Source organism: Pollicipes pollicipes, unplaced genomic scaffold, assembly GCF_011947565.3.
Source record: "Pollicipes pollicipes isolate AB1234 unplaced genomic scaffold, Ppol_2.1 Scaffold_7231;HRSCAF=8579_pilon_pilon_pilon, whole genome shotgun sequence".
Taxonomy (NCBI): domain Eukaryota; kingdom Metazoa; phylum Arthropoda; class Thecostraca; order Pollicipedomorpha; family Pollicipedidae; genus Pollicipes; species Pollicipes pollicipes.
In genome coordinates, this window is record NW_023597034.1 from 26,568,457 (window position 1) to 26,588,796 (window position 20,340).

Here is a 20,340-nt window from a genome sequence, read left to right on the forward strand (position 1 = left end):
GGCACGAGGGGGAGCACAGTTCCGCCCTCCCCCCCCCCCCTGGATCCGTCATTGGTTCGAACAGTCCGATAGATGCGGCCACGACAAGAACAAGAGGCCATCCATTCAAATAAGAAGTGCACGGTACACAATATGGAGGGTCCAAGAATGATCGAATGTACCCGAGCGGGGTAAAAGATGGAAGGCCCCCGACAAGAGCGCAGGACGCTCCATTCAAATAATAGATACCCGTGCCACAATGTGGAGGGCCCCACTAGATCGAGTACACCCGAGCAGGTTAATTGATACGGCCCCGACAAGAGCGTGGGGCTCTCCACTAAACAGGAAGCACCAGCGACCCAATGTGGATGGCCCCCGAACGATCGAGTTGCCAGAGCAGGTTATCAGAAAGGGCTCCCGCAAGAGCGTAGGGCCCTCCATTCAAATAAGAAGTATCCAAGACCTATTGTAGAGGGCCCCCGAAAGATCGAGTGTCCCCAAGCAGGCCATCAGGTGACCCCGACAAGAACGTAGGGCCTTACATGCAGATACTAATACCCAGACTGCACAACTCCCAAGCCATCCAGTGCACCCAAGCAGGTTAACAGATCGGGGACCCGAGAAGGGCATAGAACCGTCCATTCAAATAGGAAGTACCCAAGACCCAATTTGGAGCGCTCCAAACGACCAAGTGAGCCCAAGCAGATTAACAGATAGCCGTATACAAGAGCAGGGGCCCTAAGCAAGTGACAGAAAATTGGAAGGGCCTTAGATCAATGTAGATGGCCCATGGGCGTATCGTAAGTGCGCCGGTAGGTTAACCGTAACTAACGCGAAGGGGTCCGTGAGCAACCGAGAATACCCCGGTATGTGAGCAAAGTTGGCCCCCGCCTATAGCGTGAAATGGAAAAAAAATCCGTCGAAGGTCCCTGATTGACAAAGAGTGCCCCGGCACGCTAGCAGAAAGAGCCCCAGCAACAGGGCAAGGCTGTCTGAACAGATACAAAGAAATCAAGGGCAACATAGAAGGCTCCTTAACGATTAGGTTTGCCCGCAAGTGGACATATAGAGCTCCCAGAAACAGTGTAGTGCCTCTTGACAGCGTAAGCAGTCCCAAGACCTCCCAATCACCACCCTCTCAATCAGTAAATAATCATTTTCGTATGCTCGCGGGCTCTTCGGCTACGTTTGCAACTGTTATTGGTGGCATAGAAGCTCAGGCGTTCAATGTTCTTCTTTGCGTTGAACGTTGTGTTGTTGATGATGATGTTGCGATCTTTGTAAAAAGAAAGCGTCTATTCGGCCGGCTATGGGTCCCCTCTGAGCCTATAGGCCCCCTCGGCGCCCAAGGAGGGCCATGCGCCCGTGCCCCCCTCTGGATCGGCGCCTTGGGATACCTGTCAAACTAGCAGCAGTTTCACACCAAGCTGCACATCGATATTCAGGACTCTCACGTTCTCGCTAAACAAATGGTGGCCTAGCAACATTGGGCTTACGCATTTCAAAACCTGAAAAGATAAAGTGGGATTAAGAAAGTGCCAGAGGCATTATAGGTTGGTATCAATGCCATTCAGAGCGGACCGTTTTGGTGCAGTTCAACATGTGTACTTAGTAGACAAGTGCCCAGGCTTCTGAAAACGTTCAGTTTGGGCATAAACTATCTCGCGAAGTTTTGTACGTCCAACTAAGTTTTCCGTAGTTGAGATTCATGAGCCAAGTCTTTATTAGCCTGCCAGTCCTACCTAAATCGAGTCAGTCCGGAATATCCGTTGACAGTTTAATACAGACATGCTGCTGGCATGGGATGTGAAGTTTTGGAGCCAAAACTATTGGCTAAGACCGGGATTCCGACAGCATCTTGGCTAGCGGTTCACGTTTTAAGCATACTTATTTGACATTACCACTCGCACTTGGGCGTGGCGCTTATCCATATTCTTTTGGCATGTATGCGAGTGAGCAGGGTACGCCAAGCGCACGACTGAACGCCAACGGATAGCTCAGTTATCACCCTGATTCCCTGTTCTTCGTAACACGAACTGATGTGGGGGGGGGGGGGGGGGGCAGGAGTCGACGCGACCCAGCCTGCCATGAATCTTACAAAAACGTGTCAACTGTTTCATTCTGAGCATATTGGTATGTAGTTTGATGTGTTTTGAGCATATACGTATCGTGTAAGCATCCGTTAATGCAACAGTCGACGTCCCCGCCGGCATGATCGGCGGCTTGCCAGTTGCCTCTCGCCGCCCACGCTGGCCGAAGGTTGCCGTGTGGTGTTTCAAAAAAGGTCACTTATATGAGGCCAGATGCTATCGACACATTTTCTGTCCAAATACACGGTAACGAATGCCCAAATGGCACAGGAAGCGTGGACACGATTACGCGACATGCCGGAAAGATATCCTCAGAAAACCCTAGGGAGGGGAGGGGGGAGGGGGATGGAAGGCGCATCGACGGTAGTCCCCACCTCATCGATCCTCTTATCAGGGGAAGCTTAATTAGGTTCAGAGTACATGGAAGGAATAACATGCATAAGCCATGGCCATGCATCTGCCTGAATATCCATCTACCGCTTCAGCATCAAGCTGCCCCAGGGGGCAGCCCCCGTCAAGCGCCACCACTGGAGCTGCTTACTTTTACGTTGTTCATGTCGGGCTTGCGCCCGATATTGAATCTTGGTCATTCACGGGATAGAGTAGTTTAAACTTCAAGTCACGTCCATAACCCTTCTGCGATAAAATGATTCGAAAGAAGCCCTGGCTCTCAAAATTTCGAACAGGCACGGCAGGCAGGCACCAAACCATGCCGCACGGCGCGTCTCGTCTAGTTTCACTGAGAAATTATGATGAGGCTGTGGCCGCCACATTCTGGTTTCACGTGCAATGCCGCACGATACTGCACAGGAAATCTTAAGCGATATGGATCAATTCAAGATAATACTTTCAAGCGCCCTAAACTTCATTCCACGAGGCTATGCTGTGCTACGAGTTTGTGGAGACCCGTAACCATAGCAACGACAAAAAGCAATGAATTTTGTAGACTTCTCAAATTTAGCGCTACGGAAATGTTACATGTAAAACAGAAATATTTACTAAACTGCTCCCGCTTACCTTCGTTATATAAGTAAATTGCAAAAGACAGTCAAAATCGTACAGCATACTCTACGTCCTTGGGTTTTATGACATTAATTTTTATGGGAGGCCATATTATTGAGGAAAGCTGCATTAGCCAAGCAGTCTAGCCGATAAGACGTCGTATCCAGTACAGAATTTAATCCCTGCGCACGCGTCGCTGATTGCTAGGTTCACATAACCCACAGCTTGAGCAATCGTGATCTCAGTTAGGCTTCGACTCCTCACCCCCTCCCCGTAGTTTAAGGTGGAGAGGTCGACATGGAATAATGTCAAAGCACCACACTTGCAAGTAATGTCAAAGCACCACATCCGCTAGCGCAGTGTCTGTGAATGCGTGACATTTATAACAAGGCGGCTGACGGCATGTGGGTGGAAATGTTTGACCAGGATTTGAGAATTTGACACCATAAGCATTCTCTGTTGATGAGTCTCCTCGGCACCGCCACACAAGTGTGAGGGGGACTGAGCGCCACCCCACATCCCTGCACGGCGTGCCGCGCACTGCAGGGGGGGGGGGGGGTCGCTTCATTTGCGGCTGCTTCCCAAGGAGTTTCACTTTCGTTTCGTTGGTTTCCTTACCGAACGGCTTACGCTTTCCCTAAACACACAGTTTTTATCCACTGTTTGTTGTGCTGCTCCCTTCCGCTCCCCTCGCACACTTTGGAAAAACGCTGCAAGGGAGGAGCGACGACACGGATTCGAATTCGGCCTATGGCGTTGACACTTCTCTGAATGTCGATTATTGAGCGCCGTAGCCCTGCTGTGGTTGTCACTTTACCTAACGACCCTTGCGCGCCCCAGGCTCATTCCGTTGAATCGCACAGTCCGGCCGCGGTGCTAGCACGGCACCCATATCTGTCAAGCGTCCCGGCAACAACCTTCGCTCGACCTTGACTACTCAGGTGCCTGCTTGCTCTGGCGCCAGACCCTTGCTCGACACTGCGCAGTGATCGTCGGTCAGACCTCGGAACCCATTCTTGGCCCACTAGGATCTCGCGTGATTGTTCCCTCTGGCACCGATCCTCAATCGACACTGATCATTGATCGCCAAACCTCTGACTCGAGGCATACCAGTAATCGCTTGACCTCTGTCTCGGCACTGATCATTGACCACCAAACCTCTGACTCGAGGCTTACCAGTAATCGCTTGACCTCTGTCTCGACACTGACCATTGTTCGCCAAACCTCTGACTCGAGGCTTGCCAGTAATCGCCTGACCTCTGTCTCGACACTGATCATTGACCGCCAAACCTCTGACTCGAGGCTTACCAGTAATCGTTTGACCTCTGTCTCGACACTGACCATTGACCACCAAACCTCTGACTATACACCGGCCATTGACCACCAAACCCCTGACTCGAGGCCTACAAGTAATCGCCTGGCCTCTGTATCGACACTGACCATTGACCTCCAAACCTCTGACTCGAGGCTTACCAGTAATTGCCTGACCTCTGTCTCGACACTGACCATTGACCACGAAACCTCTGACTCGAGGCCTACCAGAAATCGCCTGGCCTCTGTCTCGACACTGACCATTGACCGCCAAACCTTTGACACGAGGCTTGCCAGTAATCGCCTGACCTCTGTCTCGACACTGACCAGTGATCGTCAGACCTCTGAGTCGACACTGACCAGTAATCGCCAGACCTCTGTCTCGACACTGACCAGTGACCGCCAGACTTCTGTCTCGACACTGACCAGTAATCGCCAGACCTCTGTCTCGACACTGACCAGTAATCGCCAGACTTCTGTCTCGACACTGACCAGTGATGGCCAGACTTCTGTCTCGACACTGACCAGTAATCGCCAGACCTCTGTCTCGACACTGACCAGTGACCGCCAGACTTCTGTCTCGACACTGACCAGTAATCGCCAGACCTCTGTCTCGACACTGACCAGTAATCGCCAGACCTCTGTCTCGACACTGACCAGTAGTCGCCAGACCTCTGTCTCGACCCTGACCAGTAATCGCCAGACTTCTGTCTCGACACTGACCAGCGATCACCAGACCTCTGTCTCGACACTGACCAGTAATCGCCAGACTTCTGTCTCGACACTGACCAGTGATCGCCAGACCTCTGTCTCGACCCTGACCAGTAATCGTCAGACTTCTGTCTCGACACTGACCAGCGATCACCAGACCTCTGTCTCGACACTGACCAGTGATCGCCAAACCTCTGTCTCGACACTGACCAGTAATCGCCAGACTTCTGTCTCGACACTGACCAGCGATCGCCACACCTCTGTCTCGACACAGACCAGCGATCGCCAGACCCGTGTCTCGACACTGACCAGTAATCGCCAAACCTTTGACTTGACACTGGCCAGTGATCGCCAGACATCTATGCCCATTCTCGACCCACTCAGATCTTATGTGGTTGTGCAACTCTGTGACAAAAATGTTTTTGTAGACAAAGCAACGTTTTCTGATTATCATTCAGGCCATCTGTCCCCCATGTGATCTCTGAACTGAAATGCAAGCGAACGGCTCATTTGTCTCAAAACAATCACTCGTGCAAATATTAAGGTCCTTCTCCAGGCCCCTAAATCTTGCGTAAGGACGTTAAAAACTCTTCCCCATCACGCTTGCTCGAAAAACCTCAAGAAGCACGATATGCACCCTGCTCTGTTTCACAACGGAACAGGAGATCCTAACGGAACTCAGAACCGAAAACGTGAGTCATTACCGACGACTGACCGCATTCAGAGATAGGGAAGTCGAGACACCAGCATAATTGCTTTGAGGTTTGCAGCTACCCGACTTACAGAGGTCATCATAGTTTGCTAGCCCTGAAAAAGCCAGGGCAGTTGTACCTAATCCACTCACGCCCTTCCATTGTCAACGGCTTGGGCACGGCAGCAAGTCCTGCAAACAGAGTGCCAGAAGGCTCTAGTGTGGTGAGACCGCTCACGAACGGTTCGTTTCCATGCCACCCCAGAAAAGCTTCAGCTGCACGAGTGTTAACCACGGTGCAATTTCACCGCAGTGCCCAGTGCTGAAGGGAAGCGAAGTTTTTGTCGCGAGAAAGCCAAAACAGGTGTCTTGCACCGAAAGGCTCTCCGCGAGTCCTAGGTAGTCAAAACATTTTGCGTTAGGTACAGATTTAGCTAAAAACAGGCACTGAAGTTGTTCTTAATTGTCCTTAACTTCACACGCCTTATTAAAGGGAATGTTCCACAATTGAAGATATTAAGACAAACATCAGACATGATGGGAAAAGCTTACTTGTAAGTACTGGTACGCTTTCAATATTCAGAAACGACGCCAACGTTTCTATGACATCATCATTGCGGAGGTGGCTTTGAAATAGTTCTTGAATAAACCTTTTGCCACTTTTGCGGCATGTGTTACTCAGGAACCAGAGGGTTTTGGATGTTTTAAAGGGCATGGCCATGAACTGCATCAAAAAGTCCTCAAGATGGCTATTTCAGTCCAAAACCCCATATAAAGGTGGAACATTCCCTTTAAATGCTTAAGGAGTCAGGAAAATTTATTTCTGAACGGAATCTTCCACCGTGCCGGCCACCGCGAAGATTTTCCGTGTATCTCCCGGCTGTGAAACGGCCTCCTCCAAAAGGGATGGAATGCTTCGTCCATTTAAACGTGAAGTCATTTGCCTTCTGACCCCAATACACCTGACAAGCAATATGAGATGCCAACTTAGTCATTGCTATATCTCCCTTGATTTGTGACATGACCACTGCTTTCCTTTTAATCAAATTTCTTTTTCCGCACCAATAAAACGAAATATCAATGTTTTTTATTAACACATGAAGACAATATGAGCGAAGAACGACAGTGAAGTGAACAAACATGATGGCTTTGACAACAGAAGTTGCAATGGTCTTCCCAGCTTGAGGCAGACCACGAATATTCCAGGCTCAGATGTCAGTCTTAAAGGTAACATCCCATCTTGTACTTTTCATTTATTATTACAACAGACGCGTACGCACAAAACCATGATGTGACGGCGCGACGAAAAGTTACGTGGCCTATTTTAACCTTCAGGGCATTCACAATGCTATTTTATGAGTGCAGAATTTTGGAACATTTGCTTTTCCGACACAGGAAGAAATGAGAAATAATGTGTTTTTCTTGGAAAGCGCTCCATATTCGTTCCAACCCAGGTATGAGCGGCTGTTTTTACGGCAGTTCGGAGCGTACTCAGTTATTACATGTTTAAGGGGTGTAATATTGTTGAAGCAAAAGTCATTGCCGTCAAGCATGTCATTGGGTGAGAAAGTGTGTCATTTCACAGCATTTTTTGTCATTCAAGTGTACTTAAGTGTCGAGACAAGGGAGGAGGGGTTCCCGACTCCAAGCAAACGTAAGCATAAATTTCATTACGGTAAGAAAGAATAAGCAAGCAAAAACATATTCAGGTAAAAAAAAATAACAACGTTCACGTTTTTTATCTGCACGGAGCGCCCGGCCACGTGTCGTTGTCAGTGTCACATAGTTGGGTAGGGAGAGGGGCAAGCAAGGCAGCCTGGCGACGCCACCTCGAATTATGAGAAAGAATATGGCATGCCATGAATCTGTTCATCAATTGAAGGAGAGTATGCATCAACATTTCCCCAGTCACAGACGGATGGTGAATGAGCTGTTTTTCCAGCCCACCTCTCACGCCGCGAAAATAAAAATATTCAAAGGTAAAGGAGCGTCATCTTATCTGGTGGGGCGCAATCAAAGGATGGCTTTGCGTAAGTCATCAGGAGGAGTCGCCAACTTAGAAAGCCACACGGTACTTTGCCAGGGTTCCCTAAAGCGAGGACACGCCTGGATATCCCAGAGGCGGACCAGAAGAAAGTCAAGCTGTTTTACGTGTTGCACCAGGTCTGCCGGATGTGTCCGGGCAAGAACGACTGCCTCACGGTCCGACAGCTCGGTGGAACCGAGAAAATGATGGAAAAAGACTTGCCTTGGGGAACTTGCGTGACGCATATGAGGCTTGCAAACGGGATAAAAATCCCTGCTATCGGGTGCTCGACTTTTGCTGCTCTTCGACCGGAGCATGCGTCTTGGCAGGCAGCTTTGGTACGCATTCGGTATACGTGTGCACGAGCAATATCCAAAACTGCTCCCATCTTCTCACGGCCACCCGATTTGAAAACCGTGACCCCCTTGTGTTGTAATAGCTGCATTGTTTTGAGCAGTTAATTACCGGGGAGGGGAATTTGGGTCGCTTGCGTGGAGATTGCTGCCACTTGTCTTTGGTAGCGTTGACAACGGAACCAACGTTGAATGCTCGCCAGATATGAAAATACATTATTTGTTGAGATGTGGGCCGGATTGTGTGTGCGTGGAGGATGGCTGTGGGTCAGTGCTCGGAACTGGGGCAGTTGAACTTGCGACAGAGTTAACTGAAGTAACACCTTGTTCACGCTGCATGCGACACGGAAAACCATGGCTGCTTGATGGTAGATTGTGGGAATATATATATATATATATATATATATATATATATATATATGTATATATTTATGTACATGTATGTAATATGAATGTTATGCACTAGTGGATATCATCGGATCAAAGGAAGACAGCATTAGATCTCTTAGCCAACAAATTACAAAATTGATCTAACGCCACTTTGCAGCTGATCGCCAGGGTCAGTACTTTGCCCATGCAAAGGCTACTGCGAATGAGGGCGGAGTGGTTGCCCAGGGCGACCTCTCTGAAAATGAGTAGTGCAAGACGCGGCCCAAGGCTTCCATTGGAAGTCCTCTCAGTGAACGTACACTCGTTCGTAGTGTACTGGTGGCAGGAGCGTGTGCTGTGCCATCAGAGCTACTGTCTCATGTCTGATGGCACAAATCATAACATCGCCATGGTTTATGCGCTTTGCAACGACTTGTTCCAAACCTTCGCGCCTAAGTGCCGAATCTAAAAGAATATTTAATTCACGGACGACGGTGCTGCACAGTACAAAAAGTACACCTTCATCAACGTGTGCCACCATGAGATTGACTTTGGTGTGAGTGACTTCATACCACGGGTATAGCTGAGCGTGCCACAGCACAATACTCAGGCGCGCCCGAAATAGGCAAATACTGATCGTGGAGGAAGTGTTCAAACTGCTGTCGGAGCAGCTGGTCAGCAGAACCACGTTCATCTATGGGCCTGGGTAGGAGGTGACGGGCGTCGCGAACAACCTCACGGAACGCTTTCCAAATGCTGGCACGGCGGTGGGCACTGGAGGCTTTCACAAGTGTCCCAGCGTGACACCGACGACGCCGGGGGGGCTCACCATCTGTCCTCCGACTAGGGACGTGTGGTCGCAGTAGGGCGGTAATATGTGCCTGTGGGCGCGCCGAGGCCAGATGTGCGGGCAAAAGAGTCGGCATATCTCATGAGCTGGCTTGCAAATGAGCGGATCATAGCAGTGCCGCATTCAGTCGTTACATTGCATGATGCTTTCAAGTCAGGTCATTATGTCACTCTATTGCGGGCGGCCCATGGTCACATGTAATTTGCTGCATGTGCAGCTTATGCGCTAAATCATGCGGCCGTATATGTTGAGTAACGCATATGAATATGTAAATACATTCCGTAGTGAAAGCCGCTTTATATTTTTCTTCTTGTAACGCTTCCAGTCTTCCTTAAAAAACCGCCAGGTCTTCAATATGTTACGCACACACACACACACACACACACACACACACACACACACACACACACACACACACACACACACACACACACACACACACACACACACACACACACACGTGCCATGTTCTTAACAATCCATCGCATCATAGCAGTGTAAAGCAGGACGGGGCTCCGACGTCCACACCAGCATCTTTCTGCAACCAGCAGTGCTGCCACCTATATGCTTGCTTCTGCTAGTGACGTGAGAATACGTAAACGCGGAAATGAAGCTGTCGTGATCACCAAATGCACACAAACGTACGCCAACCAACACACCACACCAACACACCAACACACCAATGCGCGACCTTCTACGCACTGCTGCCGTCCGCTAGCTTGAAGAACACATCATTGGCGAGTGAGTACATGCTCTCCGCGTCCTCGCAGGGCGCCGCGTCCACCGGGTAGTTGCAGGTCAGCGTAAACTGGTCGAAGATGGTCTCGTTGCCGCACAGGAAGCTGTACTGGTCCGTCTGCAGGGTCTGCGGCGCACAGAGAGGTAGAGAGGGCGTGAGAACGAGACACGGCCGCTGACCATAGCGTGCTTTACGCCAACACCATTCAATCGCCCATCCTGTGTCTGGTGTTCTTCGGAATGCGGGATAGCAATCATAATGAAGCTTAATCGTGTGTTTTACATCGCTCGAGGATAGTGTCCTCTTACTTTATAGAATGCAAAGCGAAAAGCGAATGAGCCAAATTGTGCATCGTTCCCGTACAAATTGACCGTACGCAGCTACCGCGTGAGACGCGGAACATTTGGCCGCCTGGCTTAAACAGATGCCGCCCAATTTACCTATGTCGTAATCCTAAGCTTCGATTGTTCGCGACAGACGAATCGCGATGATAAGCGCACATGCTTCGCTAGCTCACGCTCCCATCGCAACGGCATGCGAGAGGTAATACCCACGATGCATCACCGGTGTATTTTCGGGTAATCATGCCGTTCAAACAGCCCATTGTAGTCGGTTCCGCAACTCCTCGCTGCGCTCTCATCGGCGGCCACCGTCCGGTGCCGCCCTCCCCCCTCCTCAAACTGGGTGCATACTCGGACCGTCTGCCGCCCCAGGGGTGGTTACCCAACCGCTGCACGGGCCACACCACCAGCACCGGCCCCCAAGGCGCGATGCGTTACCTCATGCCACGGGGACCTCGTGGACCCCCCCCCCCCTCCCCCATCACCGCGGGACCCCCAGTCGGCGCTCACCTGTTACGGACATTGGTGAGGCAACGGACTGATGCATGGCTGCGACGCACCCTCCCCGCCGCTCCTCCCCCTGACCCCCTGACCCGGTCGGCCGGCGCAGATTATGCCCCGACCTCCACGCTAATAGCTCAGTAGGCGATAATGAGCGCTGGTTTGCGGTCTTTGCATGGCCCCGGGCGGTGATGCGCGTCACGTGATGTGTGACGTCATGCCAACCTTCGTCACGTCTCCCTCGCATAATGTGCTGATGACCACCAAGCCTGCCAATTTGGTTAGTGGATAACTACCTGGGTATGATTCTGCATTCATCAGATGCGATTACGCATAGGAGCTGTGAATACCTGTTTCGGATACGTGATATGTTCGGCGTGAGCAGTAATGTCCGGAATCTCATCACCTGTATCGAAATAGCGTTTGGCTCTAGCCTTTATGCCAGAGTCTACGAATCGAAAAACCTTGCCATTTTAGCTATAGTTACCCGTGAACTGCTGGTGTTTTCTCACCTTCCGCAAAGAGTGGTGCCCTCTGTCCTCGTCCATAGCCTTGCCCAACTAGCTGTGACATGCCCAACCCGTATATATATATATATATATATATATATATATATATATGTATTCACCAATATCTGTAGACAGGTAGCCCCTGTTAAATAGACTGCAAAAGCTGAATTTGTAGCGAGGGCCCTCGGGCCTGCCAAGGTAGGGTGATCCCTCGCATACAAAACAAATTTTAGCTAACAAAACAAAAAGCCATTTTAGAAACATCAAACGGATAAGAAGCTCTTTGACTTGCAGAAAGGTTTTTAGACATTTTGTGCGTGAGAAGGCACCAATGGATTTCTTGGGTGTCCATGGGGTTACAAAAGGATGTAAGTGTTCTTTGCTCTGAAAGAACCCTTGGGCAGAAACTTGAGCATGTTCGATTTCTTCGGACTTGCAAGGGACCGGATACAAAAGGAGGCCAGCGGAACTGTAAAAATGATCTTTAGTTTGAAAGTATCACAACACAGCTGCCGAAAGTCTTTTACTAAGCTATCGGTGGACTCGGGGAATCGCAACATAGCTCGTGTTCACGATAGGGTCCCCAAGACGTCCCACTAGGCATTTCGTCATGTCCGAGGAGGGTGACATGTGAGGGGCCCTGGGACATTCTAGACAAATAAGGAGTTCTGATCTGAAATATGACTCCCAAAAAGGACCTCTGATCTGAGCTGTGCGTATCTGTAATTGTGCGTATGTAATGTGCGTGCCGTGCGTGTGTGTCTGGAGAGGTATCCAGCAAAGAAACTGCCTTCATGCCTCCCCAAATCTGAGCATGATCCGGGTGATGAGAACGGTCTAACACAATGCGTCAAATGCGCCGCTGTATCATCACAGCTCAGCGTGTTTCTTGACCATCGAAATGAATGTTAAATGCATGGAACATGGTTTTCAGCACACAGGGCTACCATCAAAATTAGCTTCGGGACGGCTGCCATATGTCGCTCCTTGTTCTGAGTCATTCATGAATGCAGGCATAGGGCCGCAAAGGCATAACCATTTCGGGTTTACCACGAGCTCGTTTAACTCTTTTTTCACGGTGACCGGATCTCTTTGAGCCTGCGAGCCAGAACAGTATTGTTGCGATCTAGGTACGTCACCAAAGTCGGCTGCAAGATTAGCGGGATCCACTCCAGCCACCGCAGATCCGTGCTGTCCACCAAGCGCCAGCCACAGCTCAGGCTTCAGACGTTGGCGGGCACACCAGCTGTGCCAGGGCAGGGGCTTCTCCCGCAGCACCGCTTACCTCTCCAACATCATCGACGACGGGCACGCAGACGTGAAAGAGCCGGCAGTCGTTGGCCACGTCGGCGTAGTAGCCGTACGGCCGGCCTTCGCAGGTGAACGTCTCCACCAGGTTAGGCACGATGTCTTCAAAGCCGCTCGACAGCTGGTACGGCATGTCGGCCGTCACTATGGCAACCAGCAGGACGCTGAGCGCGACGAGCGAGAGCCGAGACATGGTACCTGCCGGACGGCACGGGGCAGCGGTGAGGACGCGCGAGTCGGCAGCGCGCGGACGGCACGGGGCAGCGGTGAGGCCGCGCGAGCTCGGAGCGCGCGGCGTGTGATCACACCGCCTCCGAATAACAGCCCAGGAGTGATTGTTGGCGCTGTCCGGGGGGGGGGGGGGGGACGCGGTCAGACCGAACGGGCACGGGTTGGACCACAGTTTCCCCGCGGAGAAGGCCGCTCGAAGGCCGGGACTACATCTGGTGGTGCGCTGGCGTTGCGTTGTTTGCCGGCCGTGCGTGCCGGCGACGACAGTGCCAAGGACGGGACCTTGTACGACGGCAACGGCTTGGAACAATGTGGGCACCTCGGTGTCAGCCGAGAACGCCGTCATGTGTCAAATGTCAAGAGAGAGGCTTAGTTTTATGCGTGCCGTTTTTTCATGCAACCATAGACGTGATCCTGTAACATTCAAGGATGCGCCCCTTTCCCCTCTGTGGCGAAGCCTGCGTTGCGAGCCCACACCGCTAAAGAGTACCTCGCCATCGGTCAAATATTTGGGGGCGTCGATGTTTGTGTGAGGCTTTGCTTCTCACGTAACCAATACGCCCGAAGTAACATAGCGCAAAATTTCGAGAAGGAAGCTTGGTCGGCAGTTGTCTCCAGGCCTCTGATGCGTCCGCGCGTTGCCGCCGACACCTGGTTGTTGATGACCTGGGCGGCCTTCCTAGCGCCGCTGGGCAACAACTCCACTCCAGACCCGTAGAAGTGCGCCAGCAGGTCGCTGAAGGTGCGGCGCACGCTGTACCTGCGCGTGCGATAGATCCTGCTGAACACTGACGTCGTGACGCCGTTGCTGTTCTCCGACAAGACCGCCAAGGCCGAGCGGTAGCCGTCGAGGAAGGATCTGTTGTTTGGACCGGATATTCCCAGCACAGGCGTCATCTGGGTGGAGCCAGACAGGCACGCAGTGTCACATCTCTCTTCCGTGTTTCCGTGTAATTATGCACCGTCCGGACCTAGTTCACAGATAATGCTTGAACCTGTTTGAAATGTTGTGCTAATGCATCGGGCACTAAAGTTTCCAGGCACGAGTTGAACTTTCACTGCCTTTATCACCCACACGGCTGTGCCGCAACACAGGCCGTGAGAAACTCTGTGACCATAAGGCAAACTTCGCATTCCTTCCATGGTGTGCGTCCCCGACGTGCGGTCTCTGTCCCCCCTCCCCCATACAATTATGTCCCGCAAATCTTGTAGGAAATTTAATCCTTGTTTGTAGACTGAAGTTGTTCTCGTCAAGGACTTCAAACACATGTCGGAGTTTATGTTCGTTTTCATGGAGCTTGCGGACCGATCCCCGTCTCGGCCACAGGCAAACCTAATTATATGAAGTGTGCTTCAGAGAAGGAGATACTGCATTATTGCTGACCCTGTATCAGATGCTTCTCAGGTGTGTGCGTTGGCTTCCGTCGCAGGTCTGGAATCCACAGTATTGGTATTGTGACGTGCTGCATGTGCATGCCTTGGCGGTTGTGCATGTACTGTTGGTGTCGCATGCGGTAGTGGCTTGCATGGTGGTTGCTTGGTGCATGTGGTCATGGACGCTCTCGTTGCTGCATGCTGCGTGCCCTTATGCCAGCTCCCAGGGCTGCATGCGGTGTATGGCTAGTTGCCAGCTAATGAGTCCTTTGCATGTGTTGCAGACTGGGTGTCTAGTTCGACGGTGTACTGCTGCCTGAATAAACCACAGCTTGGCAGTTGTCGCAGTATCCAAAGAAGGGATCATGGTGCAACGTGTCACCACGCTGACAAGCCCTTACAACGTGGATAATAAGAGACCAAGGGTGATCAAAGAATCGCTGTTTGAATGGCAGGTAGAGTCTTTCTAGAGTCTTGCAAAGGCCCATGCTGATACGCATCCATTGCTTCTGTAGGGAGACTTTTTGGCGAGAGCAGGATACATGTGAGACGATGAAGTCAAGTACCGTTTGCATAATTCAGAAAACAGGCCGTGTACGCGACCCGTTCAACTCTCATGAAGTCGGCGCTCTCGCACACAAATGATCCCTTCAAAAGGCCTCTTTTATTGGCAGTCGGATACGTCTACGTATTTTCGGTGCATCCACTCTAATCGCAAAAATGTCAGGCGACCCTTTCGGTTTGAAACAAATGTGATTAAAACCAACGATGGCGGATGCACATGGAACAAAGGCGTACCCAATGATCATGCTGTGCTCTCAAGGATTAGCTACTAGTCCAGCAAACAAGGTGACTTTTTCACGTTTGTGGTAGAGAATGACATAAAATGGCCTGTCTACAGCGAAGGTCGCGGATTGAATCCCGATTCTTGCTACTATTATCACTGCCGCCGCCGCAGCTGTCGTGCCCTCCTCATTGACCTCCATCACCGCCTTATGGATGATGTTGCTGACAAAGGTCTTGTCCGACGATATGCCGTTGAAGTTTGCCCCCCGTTGGAAAATCCGCTTGATGCCCAGGCTTCTCATGTAGAAGGGCATCACATAGAGACCCTCGATCTTGAACGACGGCATCACCACACGCACGGTTCGCTGACGTAGCTGACTGTGTAGCCGGGTCACGTTCAGGCCGTCGAGAGACTTCCGCATCAGGGTCACGCCAGCCATGGAGCGACTGCGCGGGCGCAGCACCAGCAAGCTGTAATCTTGGTTTTGGTACGGTAACGCAACGACATCAAAGTGTGGTCGGGCGGCAGTACCAAACTCTGCCTCCACCATCATCATGTCTACCCGCCGATCACCATCCGACGTCAAGAACGGCTTCTGCCCGTGCTTCTTGAAGCCATAAAGCCAAGTGCCCTTGAAATACACGGCGCTTAAAAGCACCAGTTGAGCATTCCTGACGTCGGCACTTGACACCAGGTCCTTGATGTGTCCGCGCGTTGCCACCGACACCTGGTTGTTGATGACCTGAGCAGCCTTCAAGGCGTTGCTGGGCAGCACCTCCACTCCGGCTCCGTAGTAACGCGCCAATAAATCGCTGAAGGTGCGGCGCACGCTGAAGCTGCGCTTGCGATAGATCCTGCTGAACACTGACGCCCTGACGCCGTCACTGGTTCCAGACAAGACGGCCAAGGCCGAGCGGTAGCCGTCGAGGAAGGATCTGTCGTTTGGACCGGACATTCCCAGCACAGGCGTCATCTGGGTGGAGTAGACAGACATAACAATGTCATATCTCTCCTCCATGTTTCATCAACAAAGATCACAGGGCGATAAATCATGTTTTATGTCCTCTGCAAGGTGAGCTGGCACATGTGCCTCGAACCAGTGCAGATAGCACGCCTCACTGAACATCCATCATCTGTGGCCTCACCTCGGCTCTGGTTGTGCCTTCGGCGCCCAGCCAGACCTGCGACATCAGCAGCGACATCAGGAACGGCGAGATCACATGGTTGTTCATCGGATTCGACGTCACCTCCCTGAGCAGCTTCATGTCCAGGCCAGTGGGCACAGAGGCGCCTCCCAGCGTGGCCAGCAGCAAGAGTGGCGCCAGGCAGGCGCCTGAGAAGGCGGATCATCTTAGGTCTCACAGAAACCCACGCAAGTCTCATTTCTGGCGATGGCCGGCAGCGATGTGCGGCCTCGGTTGTTCTAGCGGGGTACGATAGGACCGCAACAGAGTTAGCGTTGGTTAACTGGTGATGAGCTATAAAGCCGCCAAGAATAACATTGCTCTGTGATGGTTGGCAGGCCATGACAACAAATACAAGTTTGCCGAGGTTGACACCACCACCACCGCTGGCCGCTCCGGTGCATTGCTCATAACATCACCTATCGCCTCACTTGTTACCGATCACCGCCGCATGGATTATGAGTAGAAGACCTCTTTATAATTACCTTTCCAGGATATAGTTCAATAAAATCCTGAAATTTCAGATAGGCTTTAAACAACATCCCTTCTATTTGACAACCTCAAACTTCCGTTCTTTTCAGTTACCAATAACACAAATGTATGGCATACTGATATGTGTGAACCCATATTCCAACAGCGCTTCTGTTACAAGATGCAATTGCACCGTAAAAGAAACGCACTCACGTCGTTGTAAATAGGTGGGATCTGCGCAAAATCATTTTTGGGAATGAGAACGTAAAACGTTGAGAAATTCCCTTTATTTAGTGAGAAACTCTTTGTGTCTTGCGACTTTCCGTTCAGGTGGCAATAACTCTCCAAAGTGCTTGCCTTACATGGTCCATGGAAGACAAGGTCGCAGTAGGGATGCATTAATCGAGCCAGCCTTTTCCTATGTGGTGTTGCGGCCAAATACAAAGAGTAAGTTCAGCGATATTTCAGGCTTTGTTTAAACTGCTGGAGTTGAAACGATAGTTTTTGTATGGATTTCTGCGTCTTGTGGAAAAGTAAAACGTAGAGTTGGGGATTACACCAACTTTGTTAGCATTGCCATTCGACTATCAAAACTGTTCAAGTTCCTGTGGTATCACCTAATGTTATACCCAGTCCACCCCTAATCCGCCGAGTTCCATCCGTGGAGCATTTCGTAGCCCACAGATTATTCAACATGTGAACGATTTTAACGTCCGCGTGATAAAACGGCTCGGCTCCAAGGAAACAGGAATATGGTCATCTTAATGAGACGAATGCATGTCTGTTGGTGGCTTTGTACCTTTATATATCGACAACCCAGAAATCTACATTGATATGTAAGTGAGTCAGTCCGCTCGTCAAACCACTCTAGCGGCGTGTGCCAGCTCTCACCGGTATTGCGCCTCGTCATGTCCTCGTAGTGTCGATTGGGAGAAGAAATAAACCTGTAGTTGATGTCCGGTCCTGTTCACTTCCAGAAGTGACGATAGAATGAAGGCAGGATCTGTGGGATATGACACAACACGCTGTGTAACTTGAGCCATGGGATCAGTTTCAGGGTTTTGACCTTAGGTCGACTGGTTTATAACACCCCATGTAACAGCACAGCTTGACGTAAGCTGTTCTGTAGAGGCATATGGTGAAGCTTTTTGCCCGATGTTATTTGCGCTTTGTGAGATAAAGCCCGTGCAGTCTTTAAGTCAGTGATGTTTACCCAAAGCGTTCTGTATGTTCTAGAAAAGCTCTGCATGTTCTATAAAAGCTCTGCATGTTCTATAAAAGCTCTGCATGTTCTATAAAACTGCCATGGCTATACAATTGCTGCATACCATTTGAAATGCTATAAGTCTGAGAATGTAGCACATACTTTGTTTGCAATGCCAGAAAAGCTATTTCGTGATCTCGTTTGACATTTTGGTAGAAGATCAAGGGTAATGCATTAGTTCTCAACTGTGAGAGTATGACTTCAGTAGCTAGTTTGAAGGTTTTGGCTCATGTCACACCAGTGCTGAAAAATGTGTTTCCCCGTGGAAAACTCTGCTTTCCTGCTGAAAGCGTGCATAAACGCCATTATGCCCTGGTAGGATGGATACAAAAAGGATACATTTGCCCTACGCATCGCATCCGATATCATCCTTCCCATCGACCTAGCAGCATGTATAGCTTTCCTGTAAGCTTTGCTCGCTTTTCATTGCGCTCGAAAAACGCTGCATGCTACAAAAGTCGATACCGAAAGCAATTTTCATTTCTTAGATCCCCAATAAGGTATTGTCTAAAATCATGTGGTTTGACACTACTCACCTGAGCGGCGCTGTTCACTACCCGAAAGGAAGGAAAACATTGACTGATGACCCTTGCTGACGGCTCATATATGCACCTAATGACTCATTCACGCGACACATCAACCCCTGACCGGTCCGTCACTGGCAAAGGTGAGCACGCGGTGGCATGCTGTGGGCTGATGCAAGGCCCTATGATAACACATGAGGTGACAGGATCTTATTCGCCTATTCAATAAATGATTGCAATAATTGCAGAACTCCAATCGCATCTCGTTGGCACATTATCACTGGGTAAGCATTGGGGGAGCCCGGAGTGGCCTCCACTCCATAGTCCTTTCCGGATTTGTCTTGAAAACTACTCAAGGTATATTCAATATTTATATGTAGGTGCAAACCTTGGTCCTGCTGTATTTGTCAAAAAAACACGAAAACTACTATTTGATATATGGTATGGTTTTGTCATGTTTCGTAAGGCATTAATTTTTCCGGGGTAGGCCCGCCGGCGGGGAATCTCGCCAACTCCCAACATTACTTGAGTGATCTATCTAGCCAGGTCTGCCCCGTTTGCGTGCGCTATCTCTTCACGTCCAAACATGAACCAAGGCAACATAAGCCACTCGGTGTGCGTTGGCCAGCCAGTGGATGTGGGTGTCGAGCTTAGATTTAAGTCTCAATGAAGTCTCAAGGTCACCGTCCTATCCACGTGAGCTGGCTTGGCAGTCGTCCTGTCCACCTGAGCTGGCGTGGTCACCGTTTTGTCCACCTGAGCTGATGTGGTCAACGTCCTGTCCGTCTGATGTGGCGAGGTCACCGTCCCGCGCACGTGAGCTGGCTTGGCAGTCTCCTATCCACCTGAACTGGGGTGGTCACCGTCCTGTTCACCTGAGCTGGCTTGGGCAGCCCTCCTGTCCACCTGAGCTGGCTTGGCAGCCTTCCTGTCCACCTGAGCTGGTTTGGCAGCCGTCCTGTCCACCTGAGCTGGCGTGGTCACCGCCCTGTCTACCTGAGCTGGCTTGGCACCGTTCTGTGTACCTGAGCAGGCGTGGTTGCCGTCCTAATCCACCTGAGCTGGCTAGGCAGCCGTCCTATCCACCTGAGCCGGCTTGGCAGCCTTCCTGTCCACCTGTGCTGGCGTGGTCACCGCCCTGTTCACCTGAGCTGGCTTGGCAGCCGTCCTATCCACCTGATCTGGCGTTAATCACCGTCTGTCCACCTGAAGCGGCGCTGCCACCCGTCTGTCCGCCTGAAGCGGCGCTGCCACCGCCCTATCCACATGGGCCGCTATTGGCCATGAAACTGCTCCTGCACTCAGAAACCTTTTGTTCAAAACCTCGTTGTGAACGAAGCTCCTCAGGTTCCCTCCCCCCTCCCCCCCCCCCCACGCCACCCGAGCTGAATGAGTGAGCGCCACTAGCATTTGAACCCCATGGTGATAACGTCTTGGTTTCCCACGATGGAGCGCCAAGCTCGAGCAAGAACATCATCCACATGCTTATCTGTAATTGTTTGCCCTGGATTGGCTTCACACTGGAAGCTGACTTGACCGGTCCGTGCTCTCTTCAGTGGTCCGTACATGGGCAGTTTCGGGGTCTGTACCACGTACGAGCTGCGCGGTGGGATTGTGTACTGTATGACAACAAAAGTTCCTTCTTGGATACTCCACTGTTCACGTCAGTTAAATATATTGTCGTGCAATGTCATGTTATTAAAGGTTTACTGCAAATCCACACAT

The 20,340-nt window shown here is 50.9% G+C and overlaps 2 protein-coding genes across 2 annotated transcripts; both read right to left on the reverse strand.

The window, feature by feature from the left end:
- Nucleotides 1-9,893: 9,893 nt before the first annotated feature.
- On the reverse strand, nt 9,894-12,975 carry LOC119110669 (U-scoloptoxin(01)-Er1a-like). Its single transcript, XM_037234567.1, has 2 exons — nt 12,758-12,975; nt 9,894-10,247 (listed from the first exon to the last, which is right to left on the reverse strand). Exons 1-2 carry the CDS (start codon nt 12,971-12,973, stop codon nt 10,077-10,079), a joined length of 387 nt encoding a protein of 128 aa, XP_037090462.1. The 5' UTR covers nt 12,974-12,975; the 3' UTR covers nt 9,894-10,076.
- Nucleotides 12,976-14,078: 1,103 nt separating this feature from the next.
- LOC119109913 (serpin B8-like) lies at nt 14,079-17,737 on the reverse strand. The gene is made up of 4 exons (XM_037233661.1): nt 17,719-17,737; nt 16,318-16,505; nt 15,366-16,145; nt 14,079-14,090 (listed from the first exon to the last, which is right to left on the reverse strand). Exons 1-4 carry the CDS (start codon nt 17,735-17,737, stop codon nt 14,079-14,081), a joined length of 999 nt encoding a protein of 332 aa, XP_037089556.1.
- Between the last annotated feature and the right edge of the window lie 2,603 nt (nt 17,738-20,340).